This window comes from Conger conger, chromosome 4 (genome assembly GCF_963514075.1).
Source record: "Conger conger chromosome 4, fConCon1.1, whole genome shotgun sequence".
Lineage (NCBI taxonomy): Eukaryota > Metazoa > Chordata > Actinopteri > Anguilliformes > Congridae > Conger > Conger conger.
In genome coordinates, this window is record NC_083763.1 from 29,725,292 (window position 1) to 29,746,336 (window position 21,045).

The 21,045-nt window shown below is 40.7% G+C and overlaps 1 protein-coding gene across 1 annotated transcript; it reads left to right on the top strand.

Moving 5' to 3' along the window:
• Positions 1–1,772: 1,772 nt before the first annotated feature.
• LOC133126586 (phenolphthiocerol/phthiocerol polyketide synthase subunit C-like) lies at positions 1,773–20,829 on the top strand. The gene is made up of 11 exons (XM_061238930.1): positions 1,773–1,830; positions 2,439–2,592; positions 5,676–5,836; positions 6,056–6,259; positions 6,853–7,034; positions 8,179–13,682; positions 17,359–17,725; positions 17,826–17,880; positions 18,021–18,298; positions 18,510–18,977; positions 20,806–20,829. The coding sequence occupies exons 1-11, from the start codon at positions 1,773–1,775 to the stop codon at positions 20,827–20,829; spliced, it is 7,455 nt and encodes a 2,484-aa protein (XP_061094914.1).
• The last annotated feature ends 216 nt before the right edge of the window (positions 20,830–21,045 follow it).

Genomic DNA, 21,045 nt, shown 5'->3' on the forward strand with positions numbered 1-21,045 from the left:
AAAGTTTGTGGTGATTAACACAGGCGAGGGTTCGAAACCTGAGACTTGGCCATAGGTAGATTGTCCGGCAGGACATTGAATCCAAAAATAAACTGAAATCCACACAGAAATGGTTAAGTAAAAACAACATTCAAGTTCTGCAGTGCCCATCAAAAACCTGTGGTCTGGACTCAAAAGTCTACAAGCCCAAGAATATTAATGATTCTGAAAAGTTCTACATGGGGGATTGGTGAAAAATCCCTCAAAATGTGTTCTCTAGCCTTATCACAAATTATGAGAAAAGAGGTGTTTGCACAAAATGGATGCCAATAATTGTGGAACCAGTTTTTTGCTGAAATACATTTTATATTTGAAAAATGTAAGCCTTTGGTTGATTCCATTGAATCATTAATAAAGCACAGTACTTTACACATGTTGGAAAACAAATCTTATGTCAATAACTGTATTATTTTTTAGTTTACAGCATTGTTTTAACATATTTACCAATAATTCTGCCCAAAGTACTTAACCGTACTGTACTTAATGTACTGTACTTAATAAGTATTTTCAAAAAACACACTCAACCTTTGTTGTCTAAATGCTTGGCGCATCCAAATAATGACTTATTCTGCAGACTTCTCAAGCAATTGTGGGACCTTAAGCAGATGGGCCAGAGCCAAATCCCAGTTCACTCACACAACAGCAAGAACTGTCTTTTTCTACAACTGTTTTACTTCAATTTTTTTTTTTTTTTTTTTGGTACACACAAAGTACATCTAATTTTTCTCCATAATTTTCTTGATTACAGGCTGTAAAAGCTATCCCAAGTAAAAACACATTAACCAACACCTTTTTCAATTTAAATCCCTTTGATCTCAAAACTACACGGAAATAGAATGAGAAGAATGGCCCCCTAATAAATCCAACACTCATATTATCTTATCTTATCAATTAGGAGTTAACTGGTAACTGTTACCTCAATGACCTGAAGTATGGGGAAGTTGGATGCAACTATAAATAAATGTCATTTCTCACATTCCCATCACAGCATGTAAATATGCAACCTTTTGTAATCCGCCAGATGATCATGTGCGGCCATATGCCCATGTCCTTAGTGGCAATGGGGATAAAGTTCTGTTTTAGTCATCATTTTGTTTTGATTTCACTGAGAGTTTGGCAATAATAAATTCACTGGAAGTTACATTTATCATTTGAACTTTATACCAGAGTTGGCAAGACCTTTGGAAGGTTGGCAGCTGCCAAAAACGCACCCATCGGCACCACCCCATACCTATATAAGCTTAAGATTCTATAAAAGTTTTGAAAAGCTTGATCAAATGAAACTCCAATAGTTTGGTAATGGAAATACCATAATTTTCATCAGAATTTGGTGAGTTAAAATAAAATTTTAATCTAACATGGAACATCACATGAAGTATTACCACAGGCCCACAGCAGCTTCATTTTGTAAAACCAGGTGCAGGTGTTCAGATTAGAGTTCATGTTAAGCTCAGAATATACTTTTTGTTGAACTGTAGGAAGGAAGCATGGAGTAGGAACATTAAACAGCATCATATCAGCATGCATCGTTATGGATGCTTTTATATAAATTGTTTTTATTTATATTATTTAAATTAATATTTTCTTTCTCGAATGCCCAATTGGTGTATTTTGGTTTATTGCTGGAACCGATATTGTCGATCTACACATTAGTTTTGAATTATGTTGCATGCTTTGGGTTGTGTTAGATATGATTTTTATACTTTGATTTTGCAAAGGAGTGAAGGCAGAATATGGCAGACTCAGATGAAGAGATTGCTGTCGTGGGCATTGGTTGCAATTTCCCTGGAGGTGAGGTGTCTGCCTTTCAAAAAGTTGTAAATATAGGCGGCCTTTTTTGGGGGAAATTGTAAAGATTTATTTCACTGTACTTTCACTGTATTTATTTCTCTTATTGTTTCAGTGTACTGTACTGTACAGACATTATACTGTATAGTATATACAATATCCTACAGGTAACTCTAATGTATGTTCAAAAAAGGGATAATACAAAAATCTGATTTTTTAAAAGTTCAGCTATTGCTGTGATTTGATTTCTCAGTGGTTTACTATCAATGAAAGTATAATAGATATATATATATATATTCATAAAATAAATATTTATGAAAACGTTAAGGCACTTATTGAGTTTATTTCTTGCTCTTATGAAATACACCAACACCACCAAATGTAAACATTTTTCTATTTTTAGCACTGGCTTTAGTATATGTGAGCAGACTAACAGCATAATGGTTCATTTTGCAGTAAACCTTTTATTTTTATTTTAAGTTGCTTAGTCAAGAATGTTTTTTTAAATGCAAATTTTATGTGAATGAATTGCCTAATTAAAACTAATTGCTTTCTTTAATGGCATAGAAAACAAATGTATAGTGGAAGTAAACATTACCTCTATATGCCAGGTGAAGGACTTCAAAATTTCTGGAAGATTCTGTTGGAGGGAAAGAACTGTGCAGTGCAAATTCCAGATGACCGTTTTGACCCAGCATTCTGGTATGATTCAGATAACAGAAAAGCTGGGAAAACACAGACTGCCAAAGCAGCCCTAATTGATGGGTAAGCTACATGTTTCCTACATTTACCTGAATATTTTGCAACACATATTTATGAAATTCATGCAACTGGAACAACCAAAAACATAATTCTCCAAGGTATCTTCAATTGTCCATTCAGTGCGCTCTTGGAGATTTTCCGATGGAAATAAATGTGTCATTATACAGTCGCCGCAAGTTAACAGAATCTTAATACAGTCCTCTCCAGAAGTATTGGAACAGCAAGGCCAATTCCTTTGTTTTTGCAATACACTGAATATATTTTGGGTTGAGATAAAAAAAAAATGAACACGAGAGAAGCATTTATTTCCTGGTATTTGTTAAACTACTTAACACCTTCGGTATCAGACAACCACATTTTTAGGTGAGCAAAAGGATTGAAACAGAGTATTTCAGCAAATGAAAGTAAATAACACTTAATATTTGGTATCATATCCCTGCAATCCCTGCAATAACTATATATCATGTAGTTATATCAATCCTGGGACACACTGACATCACCATTCTTCTTTTTTGATGCTTTCACTGCAGCCGCAAGGGCGGTTCTAAAGGGGTGGCTGGGGTGGCCAGTGCCACCCCTAAAATCTGATTGGCCACCCCAGTGCCACCCCGCACATAGTCAGTCGGCTATAACGTTGCCAAGATATTGTTTTTACCAACACACCGTCTTTCCCGTTTTACTGCCTTCCAATTGTGCATCAAAAGCGCACGTATCAGGAGCACCAATTTGATTCGCACGTTACTGGCTGTTTTATCAGTCAATCTGTTTCTAGGAAGACACCGTCTTTTCCGCTTGCAAGACTACCAAATGTGCGGTAAAAAATTCCGAATCACCAACACGTGACAGCACAGCTTGCAAGCTTATGTGGTGCAGTTTGTAAGCCTCTATACTTCATTTTGCTCTTGTCTGTGTGACAGGTTGAAATATTGAATATGTTGAATGGTAACGTTACGGTTGAAATATCATTTAAATGTCATCATTAAATAACATCAAACTAGCTGACTAAATTGAGGACTAGTTACTAGCTAGCTAACGAACGTGAGTCACAACAAGAAATAAATCACTTGAATCCTGTGTTTCTTTAATATAATATGGCCCCTTCTGTACTACTAGCTAAATCAGCTATATCTATATAGGCAAACTGCTAACTTATCTATTTAGTTAGCTCACGTAACTTTGTAACGGATGGTTTGAAATAATTTACATTTACATAATAATATTGTACCCTCTGTGTAGGTGCTGGTACATTCTTATAATATTTAGACAATTTGACACGTTGATTGATGCAAGACAAACATTCATATAGTTTCCAAAAGGGCTGTTACATGTAAACATTCTTCTCATGTCACATTGTGACATCCCTGTGTCTGACCCGTCTGTTGTTTTAAAAGATTTAATTTAAATTAAGATTATTTGCCTTTTGTTATTTTGAGTGTCTTTCTTTATGTCGAGTTTGTGTTCTCTGTATTAATTCAGAAGAAGACTAACTGAAGTGACTGGATTAGTAATATGCATCAGAGCTGGTGAGAATGTGATTTTGGAAACAGCAACAATGTGTATTATCATCATTTTAATTAATTTAATGAATCCTTTTAATCATATTAAGCTAATTTGTTAGACATCCATGACCACAAATTCGTGAACAGGCTTAGTTATAGGTCAGAGCCTTATTTATTGTAATAAATCTCATGTACATCATGATGATAATACACATTCTTTGTTCAAAATCACATTCTCACCAGCTCTGATGCATGTGTTACTTATCCAGTCACTTCATGGTATTATTCTCAGATTGAAACAAGTCTGTAAATATTTGTATTATGTTGATGTGCCATGGCAGGGATTGCTCTACACCATGTAGTTTGTTCTGCCGAATACAGTCCATGACTTTAATGCCCTTAAATATGACCAAACAATTTGTTTTTCTTTTGGTCCATAAATATGTAATTGTGTTATGATAACAATATCTCATGTATAGCACTATAGCCTATTAATTTATGTTTAGTCTTAGTAGACTAGTAATGCTTCATAGACTTTCGCACATGAAACAATTAAACACATAAATAACCCCAACAATGATTCACGTGAAGCCAGGAGATATGGTGGCCACCCCCAGACAACCCTTGGCCACCCCAGTAAAAAAATCCTAGAACCACCTGCTGCAGCCTATTTCAGTTGTTTTGGGGGGGAGGATGGAATGCATGCTCAATTTGGTTAAGGTATGGTGATTGACTTGGCCAAACAAAAACCTTCCAATTTTTGTCCTTTGTTGTATTGGCAGTATGTTTTTGGTTCCTTCCAATTAGTTTGGGTGCATTTCTCGGTAAGTTGGCAGACAGAATGTTTTTGTAGACTTCTGAATTCATCCTGCTACCATCATGAGTTACATCATCAAGCCCAAGTTCTGACACTTCCTCCACTGTGCTTCACAGATGGCTCATGATCCCTTCTTTTTCCACACTTTGGCCTTTCCATCACTTTGTAGAGGTTAATCTTAGTCTCATCAGTCCATAAAACTTTTGTGGCTCATCTCTGTACTTCTGCAAATTGTAATCTCGCCTTCCGATTCTTACTACTGATGAGTGGTTTGTATCTTTGGGTTCAGCTATATTGCTGCTCTCTCAGTCGTCTTCAAACAGTTGATTAAGATATCTGAACCCCTGCCCTGATTTATTTTTTGTGATGTCACTGACTGATCTTTTGGGGTTTTTTCACAGCTCTCACAATGGGTTTGTCATCAACAGCTGCTGTTTTCCTTGGTCGACCTCTTCCATGTCTGTTGGTCAGTATGCCAGCAGTTTCTTTCTTTTTCAGGATATTCCAAGTTATCCCCAATGCTTGTGCAATGGATTAGCTTTTTTTTTCCAAGCTTCAAAATGGCTTGCTTTTCTCCCAAAGACAGCTCTCTTCCTGTTTGTTCATCTTTTCTTTTTTTCAGATTTTTTTTCAGATTGTATCTTCACTGGCAAAACCCAAGGCTAAAACTAAGAGTAGACATTCAATTACATTTGGAGGGGAATGTGTATCTCACGGAAACTCAAAGCAGTGTAATGAAAGCACTAAACAATAAATGATTTAATCCTCAGGTTGAACGAGTTTGACCATAAGTTCTTTGGAATCACTGAGGCAGAGGCAGACTTCATGGATCCCCAGCAGAAGCTCCTGCTGGAGTGCACCTACAGAGCCCTGGAGAATGCTGGGATACCCATGGAGAAGGCCAGTGGAACCAGAACTGGGGTTTTCATTGGTACAAACTACTCATTTTCCAGTGAGATAAAAATAGATTTTCCTTCAGGGGCATACATTGGTCAGGAAAACCTAATGGTGGCTATCATTGTCTGAATGGAGTTGTTTAAGATTGCCAGCCCCATAGCCAACTTTTAAATACATTTAACGTTTTCATGGTCCAGTGAAGCCATGCTTCGCAGCATACTTTTGAATTGTACAATTGAAATCCTGATTTTAGGACTCATGAACAGGGACTATGAGACACTTCTGAACAACAGCCCAACCACCATTACCCACTACAACGGCACAGGAACAGCCATGAGCATAGCTGCCAACAGGATCTCCTACGCCTTCAACTTCACTGGCCCCTCATTGGCTATCGACAGTGCCTGCTCATCCTCTCTAGTGGCTCTTCACTATGCTGCCCATGCAGTTAGACAAGGTAAGGCTGCATGTTATGTACAGTTTTGTTTTATTTTTTTAAATATTTTTCTTCGTTTAATTGATCTCTCTGTTACTTATATCAGGTTCAAATAGTACTTGTTTGGATTAAAATATCATTCTATGGTGTAAATGGACAGGGCTTACACTTTTGGGATTATTTCACTTACAATACACCAGGTAAGTTTAATCGAATGCAAAAAAGTATTTAAAGCCAAAACAAATACTATTTGAGCTCAGGTTTTACTTGTATAGTACATATTGAAACAAGCAATAGAGCCTTGTCCCTTTATTATGATTATCTCTGCAAGCATTGGTGTCATGTGTAGATGTGTATCTTGTTTAGACTTGATTATGTGGATGACTATGGAGAGCTATTTTTGTGTGAATTTGACCAGTCAATCTTTAATGACAACAGAAAATCAGTACCTTGATTGAATTCTTGTTCAGTTGACAATTTATTGAATTAAAATATACATTTTTTTTTAGTAGTAGCAAGCAAAATCAACACTAAACTTTCTGAATATTTTTGAGATAATGTGACTGCAGTTCAAGACATTTTGGTTATTGAATTATTCTTCTTGCTTTCCCTAGGAGACTGTGAGATGGCTGTTTGCGGTGGAGTCAGCTGTATCCTTGAGCCACGGGTCTTTGTCGCTCTTAGCAAGGCCAAAATGATCTCACCTGATGGCTCCAGCAAACCTTTCTCCAACAAAGCAGATGGCTATGGAAGAGGGGAAGGCTGTGGGATTGTCCTGCTCAAACCTCTAAAAAAGGTAAGGTGTTTCCAGGGGGAAGCTGGAGTTTTATTACCCTAAGAATCTGATAAGCATCTAAACTGCTATTCTTGCTAGTGGACAGTCTTTTTAACAATCTGCCATTACCAGTTTTATTACGTTGCAGTTTATATTTTTATTGACATATGAACGCAACAATAAAATAGGATGTAGATGTCTCAACCTATCAAGAGATTATAGAGATTATAGAGAATGACATTGTATGTACTCAAAGCACAGTGACTAGGTCCAAAATAAAAAGTCCTCTATGGACACAATAATCAGGCCCCAACATACATACACACATGTGCATTTGACAGGAACCTTAAAAAATTTTACTAAATGTAATGAAATAAAATTTGTAATGTGCAGTTATATTACTGTACTAATTACGCCAACTAGGGCAGTTAGTTACCATGGGTGATCATGCTTTTAGTGTCTGTGCACCTACCCTCTGGGAATAACCGCCCATTACGCATTTAAAAAAACTGTTGAAAACCCACTTTTTTCAACGTGCATCTCTTTAATACAACAGCATTTTCCCTGGTTTGTTTTATATGTTTTTATTTGGTCTTATTACTATTATTATTATTATTATTATTATTATTGCCACTTCTGATACTTTTATGAACAGCATTTTATTGGTATATGTTAAATTGATCTTAAAACGGTGTGTTTCATTTTATCCTGATTTTATGCTTGTTTCTGTAAAGCACTTTGTAACATATTTTGGAAAAGTGCATTAAGAATAAAGATCTATCTATCTATCTATCTATCTATCTATCTAGCGTTTGTCAGGAAACCTTAAAGATAAACAACTTCCGCCTCTTTTGAATTCATTTTGGCAGCAATAATAACTTTTGAGTTATAGTGCAGTAAGCAGATTTAGCAAATTACTTTCAGAAGTGTTGTAACTGAATTGAATACATCAGCAGCAATTTATAATTTATAATTACCTAAGGGTAATTATGTGTTGCAGACTAGAAAATTAGAAAATTAGAGAATTTTGTTTTTTCTATTGGCTTTGTGGGATTCTCTTGTGATCATAAACATTCACATGCCTCTATTAAAGGAGCCTGTGGTGGCACCACCATCAAATTCCTGTATGACCTCATGGAAGTCTTTCCTGTATTGTCCTGGACAGGCTCTACGGGACTTTGATCATGTGTGGGGCATCATAAGCAAAACTGCTGTCAATCAAGATGGCCGCACTGTCACTCCAATCACCAGGCCATCCATGGCCCAGCAGGAGGAGCTGCTCCACAGAATTTACTCTGCTGGGTTTGATCCATCACATATCCAGTACATAGAGGCTCATGGGACTGGAACCCCTGTAGGGGATCCAACAGAAGCAGGTAGCATCTCCAGAGCTGTTGCTGAAGCCAGACATCCAGGAGAAGCACTCTGCATTGGCTCTGTGAAAGGTAACGTTGGACACACTGAATCTGCAGCTGGAATGGCAGGACTCATCAAGGTGCTTCTGATGATGCACCATGAAACTATTGTTCCCTCACTATCCTACTCTGAGGACAGTGCCAGTATTGATGCTAAATCTTTGAATCTGAAAATTCCCACTAGAGTAGAGAAGTGGGAAAAGACTGGCCCAGCAGGAAGGGCTGCAGGTATCAATAACTTTGGGTTTGGAGGGACCAATGCACATGCCATTGTCAGAGAGTACAGGCAGATGGACAGTTCTAGATCCTGCATTCAGGATGCAGACAACACAAAACTGTTTGTGTTGTCTGCAGCCTCTGAAAAGTCAATTGGAATGACAATTGCAGACACACATCAAGAACTGGCCACAAACAATGCAGTAGATTTAAAATCTCTGGCATATACATCAGCATGTCGGAGAAGCCACCTAAAGCACAAATACAGAAAAGCGTTTCTGATATCCTCTCTCAGTGACTTACAGGAGCAACTCAGATTAGCACTAACCAAAAGCATTGTGCCAATAAAATCAGGCTTAAAGTCAGTGTTTGTGTTCTGTGGAAATGGTGTGATCTACAGAGGCATGTGTGAGGAATTGTTGAAAGAGGAGCCCATTTTCATTGAAAAGATGAAGGAGGTTGCAAACTTGTTCCTGAATTACAAAAGCACTAACATTTTGAAAGAACTGGAAAATGATGATTATTCAAAACCAGATGTTGCCCAACCCCTTCTCTTTGCTATCCAGGTTGCCATTTTCAGCCTTCTAAAACACTGGGGTATTAGACCTGATGCCGTTCTGGGGCACTCTGTAGGAGAGGTTGCCGCTGCCCATTGCTCTGGTCTGCTGTCTCTTGAGGATGCAGTAAAGGTGATCCATTTCCGCAGTATGTTGCAGAGCAAGGTCACAGGGGGGAAGATGCTTGTTGTCAGTAAGATAGCGGTATCGGAAATCGTAACGCTTCTGCCTGCTTACTCAGGGAAGGTCTGCTTAGCTGCCTTCAACAGCCCTCAGTCTTGTACCCTATCAGGTGAGGCAGATGCAGTTGACTCTCTTCACCATAAGTTGAAGACCTCCTTCAAGAACAGTTTGTTTCTCCACATTTTAGATGTCCCTGCTGCTTACCATAGTCATATGATGGATCCCATCCTGGACCAAATACAGAGCAGCATAGGATCCTTGCAAGAGAATGAAATGGAGGCAGAACTGTTTTCAACTGTGACTGGAGAGATGTGTTCTCAAGGGGATTTTAGCTCAGGGAGATATTGGGCCAGGAATATCCGTGAGCCTGTTGCATTTGAACAAGCATTGAGATCAGCAGCCAATAACAAGAAGAACATAGTCTTTCTAGAGATAGGTCCAAGACGGGCCCTGCAGAGGAACATCATGGAGACATTGGGGAATGACATCTCTGTGTTCCCTTCTATACAGCCAGATAAAGATCACGAGACACTGTTCACTGCTGTGTCTAAGCTCTTTGAGATGGGGGTGAATGTAAACTGGGAACGCCTCTACAATGGACATGAAGTACCACCAAGACCCATCCCGAGGTATCAATTTGATTGTGTAAAGAAGGACGTGTACTTTGAAGCAGTAAGGCAGGGCAATGAGACAACATCTTGGACCCTTCACCCAGTTATAAGGCCTACAAAACAGAGCAGCACAGAGTTCACCTGTAATCTTTCCTCAGATGCAACAAAGTACATGAGTGAACACAAAAACAATGGTGTTGCTCTTGTCCCTGGTGCTTTGTATGTTGAATTGGCTCTAGCATCCTTCATAGCCAGTATGAAGTCAAATATGCCTCTTTGCTCACTGCAGCTCTGTATCAGTTTCCAAAATCCATTCATACTCAGTGAGAACTCCCCCCAAATGAAAGTACAGCTTGAACCATCAGAGAAAACAGCAGAATTTAAAATACATTCTCAGTCAGCTACCTATGCCTCTGGTGCCATTGAATGGACAAATGGATCAGTGGCTCCTGAAGAAAGGAACATCTCCTTGGATTTTGTCTTCAAAAGATGCCAATCACTTATGACGGCGGAGCAGGCTTACACTGCCCTTTCTCAGGCAGGATTTCAGTATGGTTCAGTCTTCCGACAGCTGGGAGACGTGTACTATGGCGAGGAGTTCAAGGAGGCTATTTCAACCTTCAGGGTTCCAGATGAAATGATGAGGCAGCTGCATGACTACTATGTTCACCCAGTAGTACTGGATCACTTTCTGCAGATGACGGCTGTTGTAGCCGGGAATAGATTTGCATCAAGGCCTGGGTTCCCATCTGGTATAGGCTGTGTCACAGTGTCTGGCCCCCTGCAGAATGAAATGGTCATATATCTGAGAACAGCAAGAGAGACATCTGATGGAATTGAAGTATGTGGCTGCTTCACAGACAAAGAGGGTCATGTTTTGGTTGAACTAAGACATGTGAAGATCACATTATTGGGAGGCGGTTCTCGTGTTGCAAAAGAGTTCTTCTTTCACAATGAACTGCATGCCACTTCTGAGGATGCCAGCCTCTTCCACAAACCAAAATCTTTCGTTTTTGCTGATCAGTTAGGGGTTGGTGAATTGCTACAGCAGTATCTTCACTCAAGTTCTACTTTTGTCCGGTTCAAGGAATGGGGAAAACTATCCTCCTCCAAAGTCAGAGAATTTTTTACGGAATTAAGTGTTCCTGATGGCAACAGGAACAATTTCAAAGAGGTTTTGTTCATGTGTGGTATTCAAGATCTCAGCCATTTGAAAACAGAAATGGTCCTGGATCACCTGGTCGACTGCTGTGAGCTTTTCCGTGAAATTGTTCTTGCACTGAAAGCTGCCAAATACACTAGCAGTATGAGAATTATAACCTACAGATCAGCAGAGGGGACAGTAGACCATATCAGTCCAGGTTTTGTCGTTTCTGGCATGACTCGAGCCTGCGCAGCTGAAATTTCAGGTTTCTCATTCCAACTAATTGATCTTGCAACTATGACAAGTGAGGATATCAGGTCGTTGGCTCATGTTGTATGTTCCTACCCAGCCACCAAGTACCCAGAGCTGACAATAAGCCAAGGTCAGATTCATTCAAGTGCAATCACTCGCACTCCCATTAAGACCACTGAGAGTCCTGAGAGGGATGTCTTTTATTCAGGAGCTGAACATGTCATCCTGCAGACTGCTGACCCTTACAAAATGACAAGCTTGTCTGCAATTCCCTGTAATGAGCCTGGAGAACAAATCTGTGAGCAAAATATTGAGGTTCAACTTAATAAAATCTGTGTTCATTCATCAGAATACTTCCCTGTCAGTGTTTCTGCTCAGATATATGGCCAGACCATGTACTGGAACAAAGACACATCCCAAAGCCACAATCTTCTGGCACTTGACTTCAGTGGTACTGTTACGGCTGTGGGGAGGGATGTGGGAAAACTGAAAGTGGGAGATCATGTTGTTTCATGTTACCCTATTACTGCGTCCTCAAAGGTTGTGATTCCAGAAACTGCATGCTATAGAACAAAGAAGCTGCCATTTCTCAAGGAAGTACCATGCGTTTCCTTCTTTGTTCTTGCATGGGAAATCTTGCATCATGTCCTTCCAAAAGTAAGACAAAAGAACAAGTTGGGCATTATTTCTCTTGAACCCGATTCAAATCTGATGCAGGTGCTAATGTTTACTGCAAATCAATCAGGGTGGAATGCCATTGTATGCACCCAATTTAGTGGACTGCTACAAAACATGAACAGGTGTGATGCATTTGTCCTTTTGCCTCCATTTGATGCATCATTGGTTGCTAAAGCTTGCAGTGTTTCTACAGTCAGAAACATTGTATTAGTGCATGATAACCAGATGCCACCTATTCTTTTGCAAAACATGTTTAGATCTGACAGTGAAAATGTCTGTGTTCAGATCGTTCAGGTGGCTAATCTTTTCCAGAAAGCATGTCTAAAGAAGCAAAAAAGATCAATCTACAGCTGGCTAAAATCAATGCGATTGAATTATATTCCAGTACTGAAAAACACCATCTTTCAAACAATGACTTCAGGAAGCATTGAGCGCCTGTCTGTTCAGGAATCAAAATCCTACTTGAGCTCAGACATCACTTCTGTAGTTGTACTTGATGGAAACACTAAGGATGAGGTCTCCAACCTTCCAATACAAGAGAAGCCAAAACAACCTTTTCAGCAGAAATCTGTTTACATTGTGACAGGGGGTCTTTCTGGGCTGGGGTTTGAAACAGTGAAGTTCATTGCTCAAAGAGGAGGTGGGTGCATTGCCATTTTCAGCAGAAGGTCTTCGTCTCATTTGCAACATGAGATATCCGACCTGCAGAATCGGTATGGAGTGTCAATCATCAGCATACAGTGTGATGTGTCAGTTTCAGAACAGGTTGTGAAGGCAGTCACTGCAATTGGACAGATGTTTCCTTCTTGTCCAATCAGAGGAGTATTCCACAGTGCAGTCATCCTGCATGATGGTCTACTTGAAACTCTTGACAAATCACACTATGAAAAAGTGTTCAAGCCAAAGGTTAGTGGTGCTATGAATCTCCATCATGCAACAAAGCACTGCAAACTTGACTACTTTGTGTGCTACTCTTCCATCACCTCTTTCATTGGCAATGCCACTCAAACAAACTATGCCGCTGCCAATTCGTTCCTGGACATGTTTTGTCATTATCGGAGGAGGCTTGGACTGGCTGCACAGTCCATTAACTGGGGGGCTTTGAACCTCGGCCTCCTATTGAACAAGGAATCTTTACAGAGATTTTTGGAGACTAAGGGAATGACAGTGATGCAAGTAGCAGAAATTCATGAAGGCCTGGAGCAATGTTTATTGCAAAACAATGCCCAACAGGTTGTGTGCAAGTTCAGCTTCACAAACCTTCGGAAGCATGTGCTGTCTCAAAACACATCCCTCAAAATGCGTCTGTCAGCTTTGGTAGATGAAGAACTGAGAAACATCAGCCTAACAGAACCTAGTGTACAACTGTCAACTTCACCCTCCTCACCAGGGGAATATGTCAGGACCATGATCAGCGAGACTTGCAATGTAGACCTTCAAGAGCTGAGTGATGGTACTACACTCTCTGCTCTGGGTGTCGACTCCATGGTGTCCATGACTCTGCAGAACCTCATGTTCCAAGAGACAGGAGTCAATGTTCCCCTTGTTAAATTACTGGACCCAAACAGTACAATCTCTACGTTGGTGTCAATCTTGGAGGAAGGAGAAGATCGGCAACTGAAGAAAGATGTCAAAAAATCTACTCTGAGTTTGACTGAACACGGAAAATATGAGATCACACAGTTTTAGACATTCGATCTTCAGATTACAGCAGTTGTTGGAATGGCAGAATAGTCCTAGTTTGTAAACAGACTAGTAGAATACATTATTCTAGAATCAGAAAATAAATGTTGAGGAATGAATAAAACTTTGATTAATTAATAAATTATTTCTATTAAAATTAAGTCAAATTTTAATAAAATTAGAATAAAAATAGAATGTAAAGTTTACCATTATGACCATTACAATTATGTGTTGAATATCTCAGCCATTTATTGTACACTCAAAATAAGGCTTTACACAAGCAATCTACTCTCACCCAAGATAAATATTATAAAGTTGGAATGGCATGTCTAGTGCCAAAAATAATATGAAGAAGTTTGCTTCCACAAAGTTATTATTATTAGTACTATTTACTGTCTATGGGAGGAAAGATACTTTACTCCTGGGCAAGTTCAAGGGTGCGACATTTGCAGATACACCCATTCCTTCATGTTAAAATAACCCTGTATTATGTGCATGTGTATTTAGTGTCGTCTAGTTGTGATAAGTTTTCAATGTTACCATTCATATAAAAGGAAATCACAAATATCAAGTAACACAAAGTGTATTTATTTTAATAAAGTGTTTTGCTTGTATCCATCACATTCTGCAATATTCTGCTCTTGTCACATGTGCAATTGTATGAGATAGCAAATAGTGAACATCCCAATGAAGTTGTAGGCTTTGTAAAATGAAGGTCAGGTATTTTACTGTCGTGATACTTTCTTGTAAAACTGCACAGAACAAATAAAGTTTGTTACAGCATTGTATTGTTTGCTTCTTTTTTCTTCGCATAAGCTTACAACAGGATTATTTAAACTAGGCACTGGGATGGGGGGGGGGCAGAGAGTGAAATAGGTAGGGAGGCACAGACTGCCCAGACTGAAGCGGCCAAGGCTACATATAATGGTGAGAACACTGATAAAATATTTTTAAAGCAATATTTTAGTAATGGTGACTTGGGAGTGAGGGAACAGGAGAGTGCAAAAGCAGCAGTCTGAAATGTCTTTGTTTAAATGCTAGAAGTATAAATACTACTTGGAACTTGAGGCTGTTATTGAGACATACTACTGATTACAGAGACATGGCTTGGGGATGAAATGGGGATGAATATTATATAGAGGGGTATAAAATTATTCAGAAGATCGATCCAGTAAGAGAGGTTCCATCTTCCTAATAAAGGGACAATATGCAAGATTTTTGTGTTAAAACATTGTTACAAGACCATTGTAAATCCCTTCCTATCATTGAAAAAGGCTCACTGACATATTGACTCACCCTCTGTCTTCATCGTCCTTAAATTCTGGTTTGAAAACATACAGGTGTATCTCAAAATATTATTGTAAAAGAATATCATGTAAAAGTTTTTTTTTCCGTAATTTAATTCAAAAAGTGAAACTTTCATATATTATAGATTCATTAAACATAAAATGAAACATTTCAAGCCTTTTTTTGTTTTAATCTTGATGATTACGGCTCATGAAAATAAATATCAATATCTCAAAATATTAGAATATGACATCAAATGTTGACCTTCTGAAAAGTATGTTCATTTATGCACTCAATACTTGGATCAGGGCTCCTTTTGCAGGAATTACTGCTTCAATGTGCCGTGGCATGGAGGCAATCAGCCTGTAGCACTGCTGAGGTGTTATGGAAGCCCAGTTTGCAATCTGTATTGTTGGGTCTGGTGTCTCTCAGCTTCCTCTTGACAATACCCCATAGATTCTTTATGGGGTTCAGGTCAGGCGAGTTGGCTGGCCAATCAAGCACAGTAACATCATGGTCAGCAACTAGTAGTTTTGGCACTGTGGGCAGGTGCCAAGTCCTGCTGGAAAAGGAAATCAGCATCTCTATAAAGTTTGTCAGCAGACGGAAGCATGAAGTGCTCTAAAATCTCCTGGTAGACAGCTGTGTTGACTCTGGACTTGATATAACACAGTGGACCAACACCAGCAGATGACATGGCACTCCAAATCATCACTGACTGTGGAAACTTCACACTGGACTTCAAGCAACTTGAAGTATGTGCCTCTCCACTCCTCCTCCAGACTCTGGAACCTTGATTTCCAAATGAAATACAAAATTTACTTTCATCTGAAAAGAGGACTTTGGACCACTGAGCAACGGTCCAGTTCTTTTTCTCCTTAGCCCAGGCAAGACACTTCTGACTTTGTCTCTGGTTCAGGAGTGGCTTGACACTAGGAATGTGACACTTGTAGCCCATTTCCTGGACACTTCCGTGCGTGGTGGCTCTTGATGGACTGACTCCAGCCAAAGTGCACTCCTTGTGAAGCTCTCCCAAGTTCTTGAATCGGCTTTGCTTGACAATCCTCTCAAGGCTGCGGTCATCCCTGCTGTTTGTGCACCTTTGCCTACCACACCATTCCCTTCCCGTCAACTTTCCATGAATATGCTTTGATACAGCCAGCCCTTTCAGCAATGACATTCTCTGGCTTACCCTCCTTGTGGAGGGTGTCAATGAGTGTCTTCTGAACAACTGTCAAGTCATCAGTCTTCCCCATGATTCCCGACCAAGTACTGAGTGCATAAATGAACATACTTTTCAGATGGCCAACATTTTTGTCTCATAATTTTTTTTATGTAATATTCTAATATTTTGAGATACTAGATTGAGCTGTAAGCCGTAATCATCAAGATTAAAACAAAAAACCGCTTGAAATATTTTACTTTATGTGTTATGAATCTAGAATATATGAAAGCTTAATTTTTTAATTAAATTACGGAAGAAAATGAACTTTTCCATGATATTCTAATGTGTTGAGATGCACCTGTTGTACAGTTGATGGGCCGTCACTATGTACTAAAACATTGCACAGCTGTACAATAATTCAAACTCATTGGTTGAAAGTTGGTTCTAATTGCCACAGCCAATGGCATGGGGACTTATTCTAATTGTTTGTGTGTAGCTGTCCAAATTGCACTCCAGACAAGCTATCACTGAAACTCTGTATAAAATTGCTTATTATCCAAGAGAAGACTACATATCTAGTTATAAAACAATACCAGTTGGCTATCAGTAGCAAGCAAATTAGCCATAGTTAACTTGACAAATTTACAAATATGCACCTGAGGCAATACGAACATAGTAGCAAGTGTTGCACAAGCGTTGTGCCTCAGGTGGATATTTGTAAATTCGGCAAGCTAACTAATAGCTAATTTGCTTGTTGCTACTGTGGCGGCCCGATCAGGGATCGGTACACCACGGGAGTGGAACGACCCGTGCGCCGACGCCAAGTGCTCGGGAGAATAATTAACAACGTGTATTTCCCTAGTTTGGATTTAATAGGTCAGCACCTTGGAGAGAGCCCGGCGAGGAGAGTCAGCACCAAGGCCAGCAAGGCCAGTTTTTTGTTTTGGACTATTGAAATGTGCCCTGAAGGCACTTAAAAAATTTAAAAAAAAATTTGATTTACCCATTTTTTGCTCTCTCTTCCTCTCTCAGCCCCTGGGTCTCCACATATGGTGGAGAATGCAAGCATAGTGACCCAAGCTACAGAGAGAGAGAGAGCAATTTAACCTCCCAGTGGCTGTGCTGTTGGGAAGAGACTGCCCTCTATTCCTCAGCTACTGGAATGAGAGGCCGACCCCTGAGAGGCCAGTCCCGACCCCCCGACCCCGCCGAAAGGGCCACCAGGAACCACACCCGGTTTGGGTAGCCCCTGCTGGGGAGAGTGATGAGGAGGAGACCCCTCCCCCAGAGGGGAGAAGACAGACGACGCAGCCCCCCATGGAGAGCACGGATACAGCCTCGGAGGGACCGGACCCACAGCAACCCCTGATGGCGGAAAGGGGTAGCAGGGGCGGATTCTCAGAGTTCCAACCCGAGTTAGAAAGGGCCCCAATGGATTTTGGCTCCGCCCAGCTGCCAGACCCCCTCCTCGCCCAGGCCTGGAGAGCAGCTGCCTACATTGAGGGCGTCCCACAAGGCGGGGTGAGTAGACCGGCCTCCCCATATACAAGTGCAGCATGGCTTGCTATATCGAACATGTACTGTTAACCAGGGAGAGATAGATGAACTCCTGGTACCCCAGACCCACACCTCCAAGGTGCTCACCTGTTGGGGGCCCACCTGGGACGGGAGAAGACGTACGAGCGGATCCTGTCCCGGTTTTTCTGGCCCGGCATCAAATGAGCCGTGGAGGACTACTGCCGGCAGTGTGCGGAGTGTCAGCTGCATAGCCCCAGGGTGACGTATCGCAATCCACTAATCTCTCTCCCCATTATAGATGTGCCCTTCTGCCGAATCACCATGGACATAGTGGGGCCCCTACCCAAGTCTAGCCGAGGTCACCGTTACATCTTGGTGGTCGTAGACTACACCACCCGCTACCCGGAGGCCTTACCCTTACGGGCTGCAACAGGAAAGAGCATCGCGAAGGAGCTGTTCCTACTGTTCAGCCGGGTAGGGATCGCTGAAGAGGTCCTGACTGACCAGGGTTCGTGTTTCATGTCGGAAGTAATGAGGGAGATGTGCCGCACACTGGCCACGAGCCACCACAAAGAGGCAAGTTTGCATGTTCCTGAGCCTAGTAGGGTACTATCGCCAGTTTATTCCCGACTTCGCGACCAGAATGGCCCCTCTGCACGAGCTGACCAAGAAGGACCAACGGCACACAGTGAAATGGTCTCAAGATGCCAACCGCGCCTTCCTGGACCTGAGAGCTGCCCTGGGGAATGAAACACCTCTTAACTTTTCACAACAATTTGTTTTACAGACCGACGCCTCAGAGACCGGGCTCGGTGCCGTCCTCTCGCAAATCCAGGACACAACGGAGCACCCCATCACCTATATCAGCAGGAAACTGCTGAAACACGAAAAGAACTATAGTATGGTGGAGAAGGAGTGCCTGGCCATAAGATGGGTGGTCGGTAAGCTGAAATACTACCTCCTGGGGCGAGAGTTCATCCTCATAACTGATCATGCCCCACTGAAATGGATGTACCGGTGTAAGGACACTAACGCTAGGGTGACCCGGTGGTTCCTGGAACTACAAAGTTTTAAGTTCAAGGTAGAACACCGAGCAGGGAGACTCCAGGGAAATGTGGATGCCCTGTCCCGTATGGACGAGGACCTCTATTGTGACGCTCCCGCCGAGGGCTTGGAGCTGAGGGGGAGGAAATGTGGCGGCCGGATCAGGGATCGGTACACCATGGGAGTGGAACGACCCGTGCGCCGACGCCAAGTGCTCGGGAGAATAATTAACAACGTGTATTTCCCTAGTTCGTATTTAATAGGTCAGCACCTTGGAGAGAGCCCGGCGAGGAGAGAAATCATTTTTGATTTACCCATTTTTTGCTCTCTCTTCCTCTCTCACCCCCTGGGTCACCACACGACCAATAATTAACTGGTATCATTTTATAACTAGATATGTATTCTTTGCTTGGATAATAAGCAATAGTATATAGACTTTCAGTGATCGCTTGTCTGGAGTGCAATTTGGGTAGCTACACGTTCCTTTTTCTTTTTACATGTTGAATAATGCGTGTTTAGCTCAAACTGTAATTTTCAGTTGCATCGTTTGTGGTACACTATCATATCTTAGTTATATAGCCAGCTAGTTCGATAGCCAAATTTTGCTTGCTCATAATATAGTTGGTTAGCTAAAGTGAAAACTTCAAAAAGACAAAAAATATAAATAGTGTTGTGCAGCATACTCAAGTCAACATTTCATAAAGTCACCTGGTCGGCGAACATTTTCTTACTAGAACACTACGAAAAGACGGCAGGCTCTGTCGCGTGTGTCACTGTCAACTTTCCAAAACAGTGCATGCTGTGTTTTTTTTGCTGCAATTCCTCTCTTGACTGTTAGGACTCTGAAATTACCCATTGTACCTTTAATGTGCCAAATTCCAGAAATTAACCATTTATCTTATGCCTAGTGAAGATATTTGCATTAAACTCATTGGGGAACATGAAGAGGGTCTTGAAATAGTGTTTCATGGAACGCAAGCTTTAGACAGTAGTGTGAATCCAACGCTCTTGGATTGTTGGGGAGGAAAGACTATTATCATGAGTGACACCAGTTACCCAAATATTAATTGAAAATTGGGTGAGGAAGAATTTTTAGATGTTATAAATGAAAAGGACTTGGAGGTAATAGTTGATCAAAGCCTTTCATGTTCTAGCCAATGTACTGTAGCAGTAAAAAAAGGCGAACAGGATGTCATAGGATACCTAGTCAAGAGTATAGAGTATGAATCTAAGGAAGTTATACTCACCTTATACAATACCCTTGTCAGACCACTGTGTAGTTCTGGGGACCATACTAAACGAAAGATATGGAGGCGCTTGAAAATGTTCAAAGAACGGTAACCAGATTGATTCCATGTATAAAAGATAACAATTATGAGGAAACACTTTAGATGCTTAATCTCTTCAAGCTTTGCAAAGGGAGACTAAAGGGACATTTTATTGATAATTTAAAAGCTTCAAAGTGAACTATGGCAGATTTTTTTAGGGTGAGATCGGTAAACAGAATGAGGAGGCATAAATGGAAATTATCAAAGGATGAATTCAGCACAGATATTAGGAAGTATTTTTTCCACACACAGTGGAAACATGCATAGACATGTAGTGGAGGCAGAAACACAGCAAAAGCTCATCCTCAAATGCTTGTACATTTGAGGATGAGCAGAAGGCAATTTCTCTGGACCACCAAAAAATAAATAAATAATAATAATCACTTTCCCTGCATGATGACCGGGGAGCTGTACTGTAGTGGGTGCTGACTTTCAGATGATACCTCTGTTCATCTGTTCACCTAATCATACCATCCACATTTCCCAGACTGCACAACTGCTTGAATTCCCTACCTGTTCATCTGAGGCCTCATTTATAAACGTTGCGTAGGCACAAAAGAATGCGTACGCCACTTTCTAAGCAAACTTTGGCATTTATAAAAAACGAACTTGACCGGAAAATGTGCGGTCCTCCACGGAAACTCTGACCCATGCGTACGCGCATTAACTGGAGAAATGAGAAACTGTGCCTTTAATGCTTGTGACGACCAGGAAGACCAGGAAAACGGGAAGTGAAACAGGATGTAAAAAGGTATAAAGATTTGCCGGGAGTTGTGGCTGGGTATGGCTGCTGTAAGGACGTGCTTCGTCCCTGTTATACTTATTAAAGTGTTGTATTGTTGAATCTCGCTATACGGGTTCTCTCCCTTCCTAAGTGCAACACAACATTTGGCGACGAGAGAAGTCGAAAATGATACACAACAGATACCACTGTGTAAAATAAATCGAAAT

Bases quoted from the DNA above. Each gene is read 5' to 3' on its own strand.
- LOC133126586 (XM_061238930.1), top strand. From the start codon at position 1,773: ATGGCAGACTCAGATGAAGAGATTGCTGTCGTGGGCATTGGTTGCAAT. The intron at 17,726-17,825 runs GTGAGTAGACCG...CTGGTACCCCAG, and splicing joins AGGGCGTCCCACAAGGCGGG to ACCCACACCTCCAAGGTGCT. The intron at 18,299-18,509 runs GCAAGTTTGCAT...TTTGTTTTACAG, and splicing joins CCACGAGCCACCACAAAGAG to ACCGACGCCTCAGAGACCGG.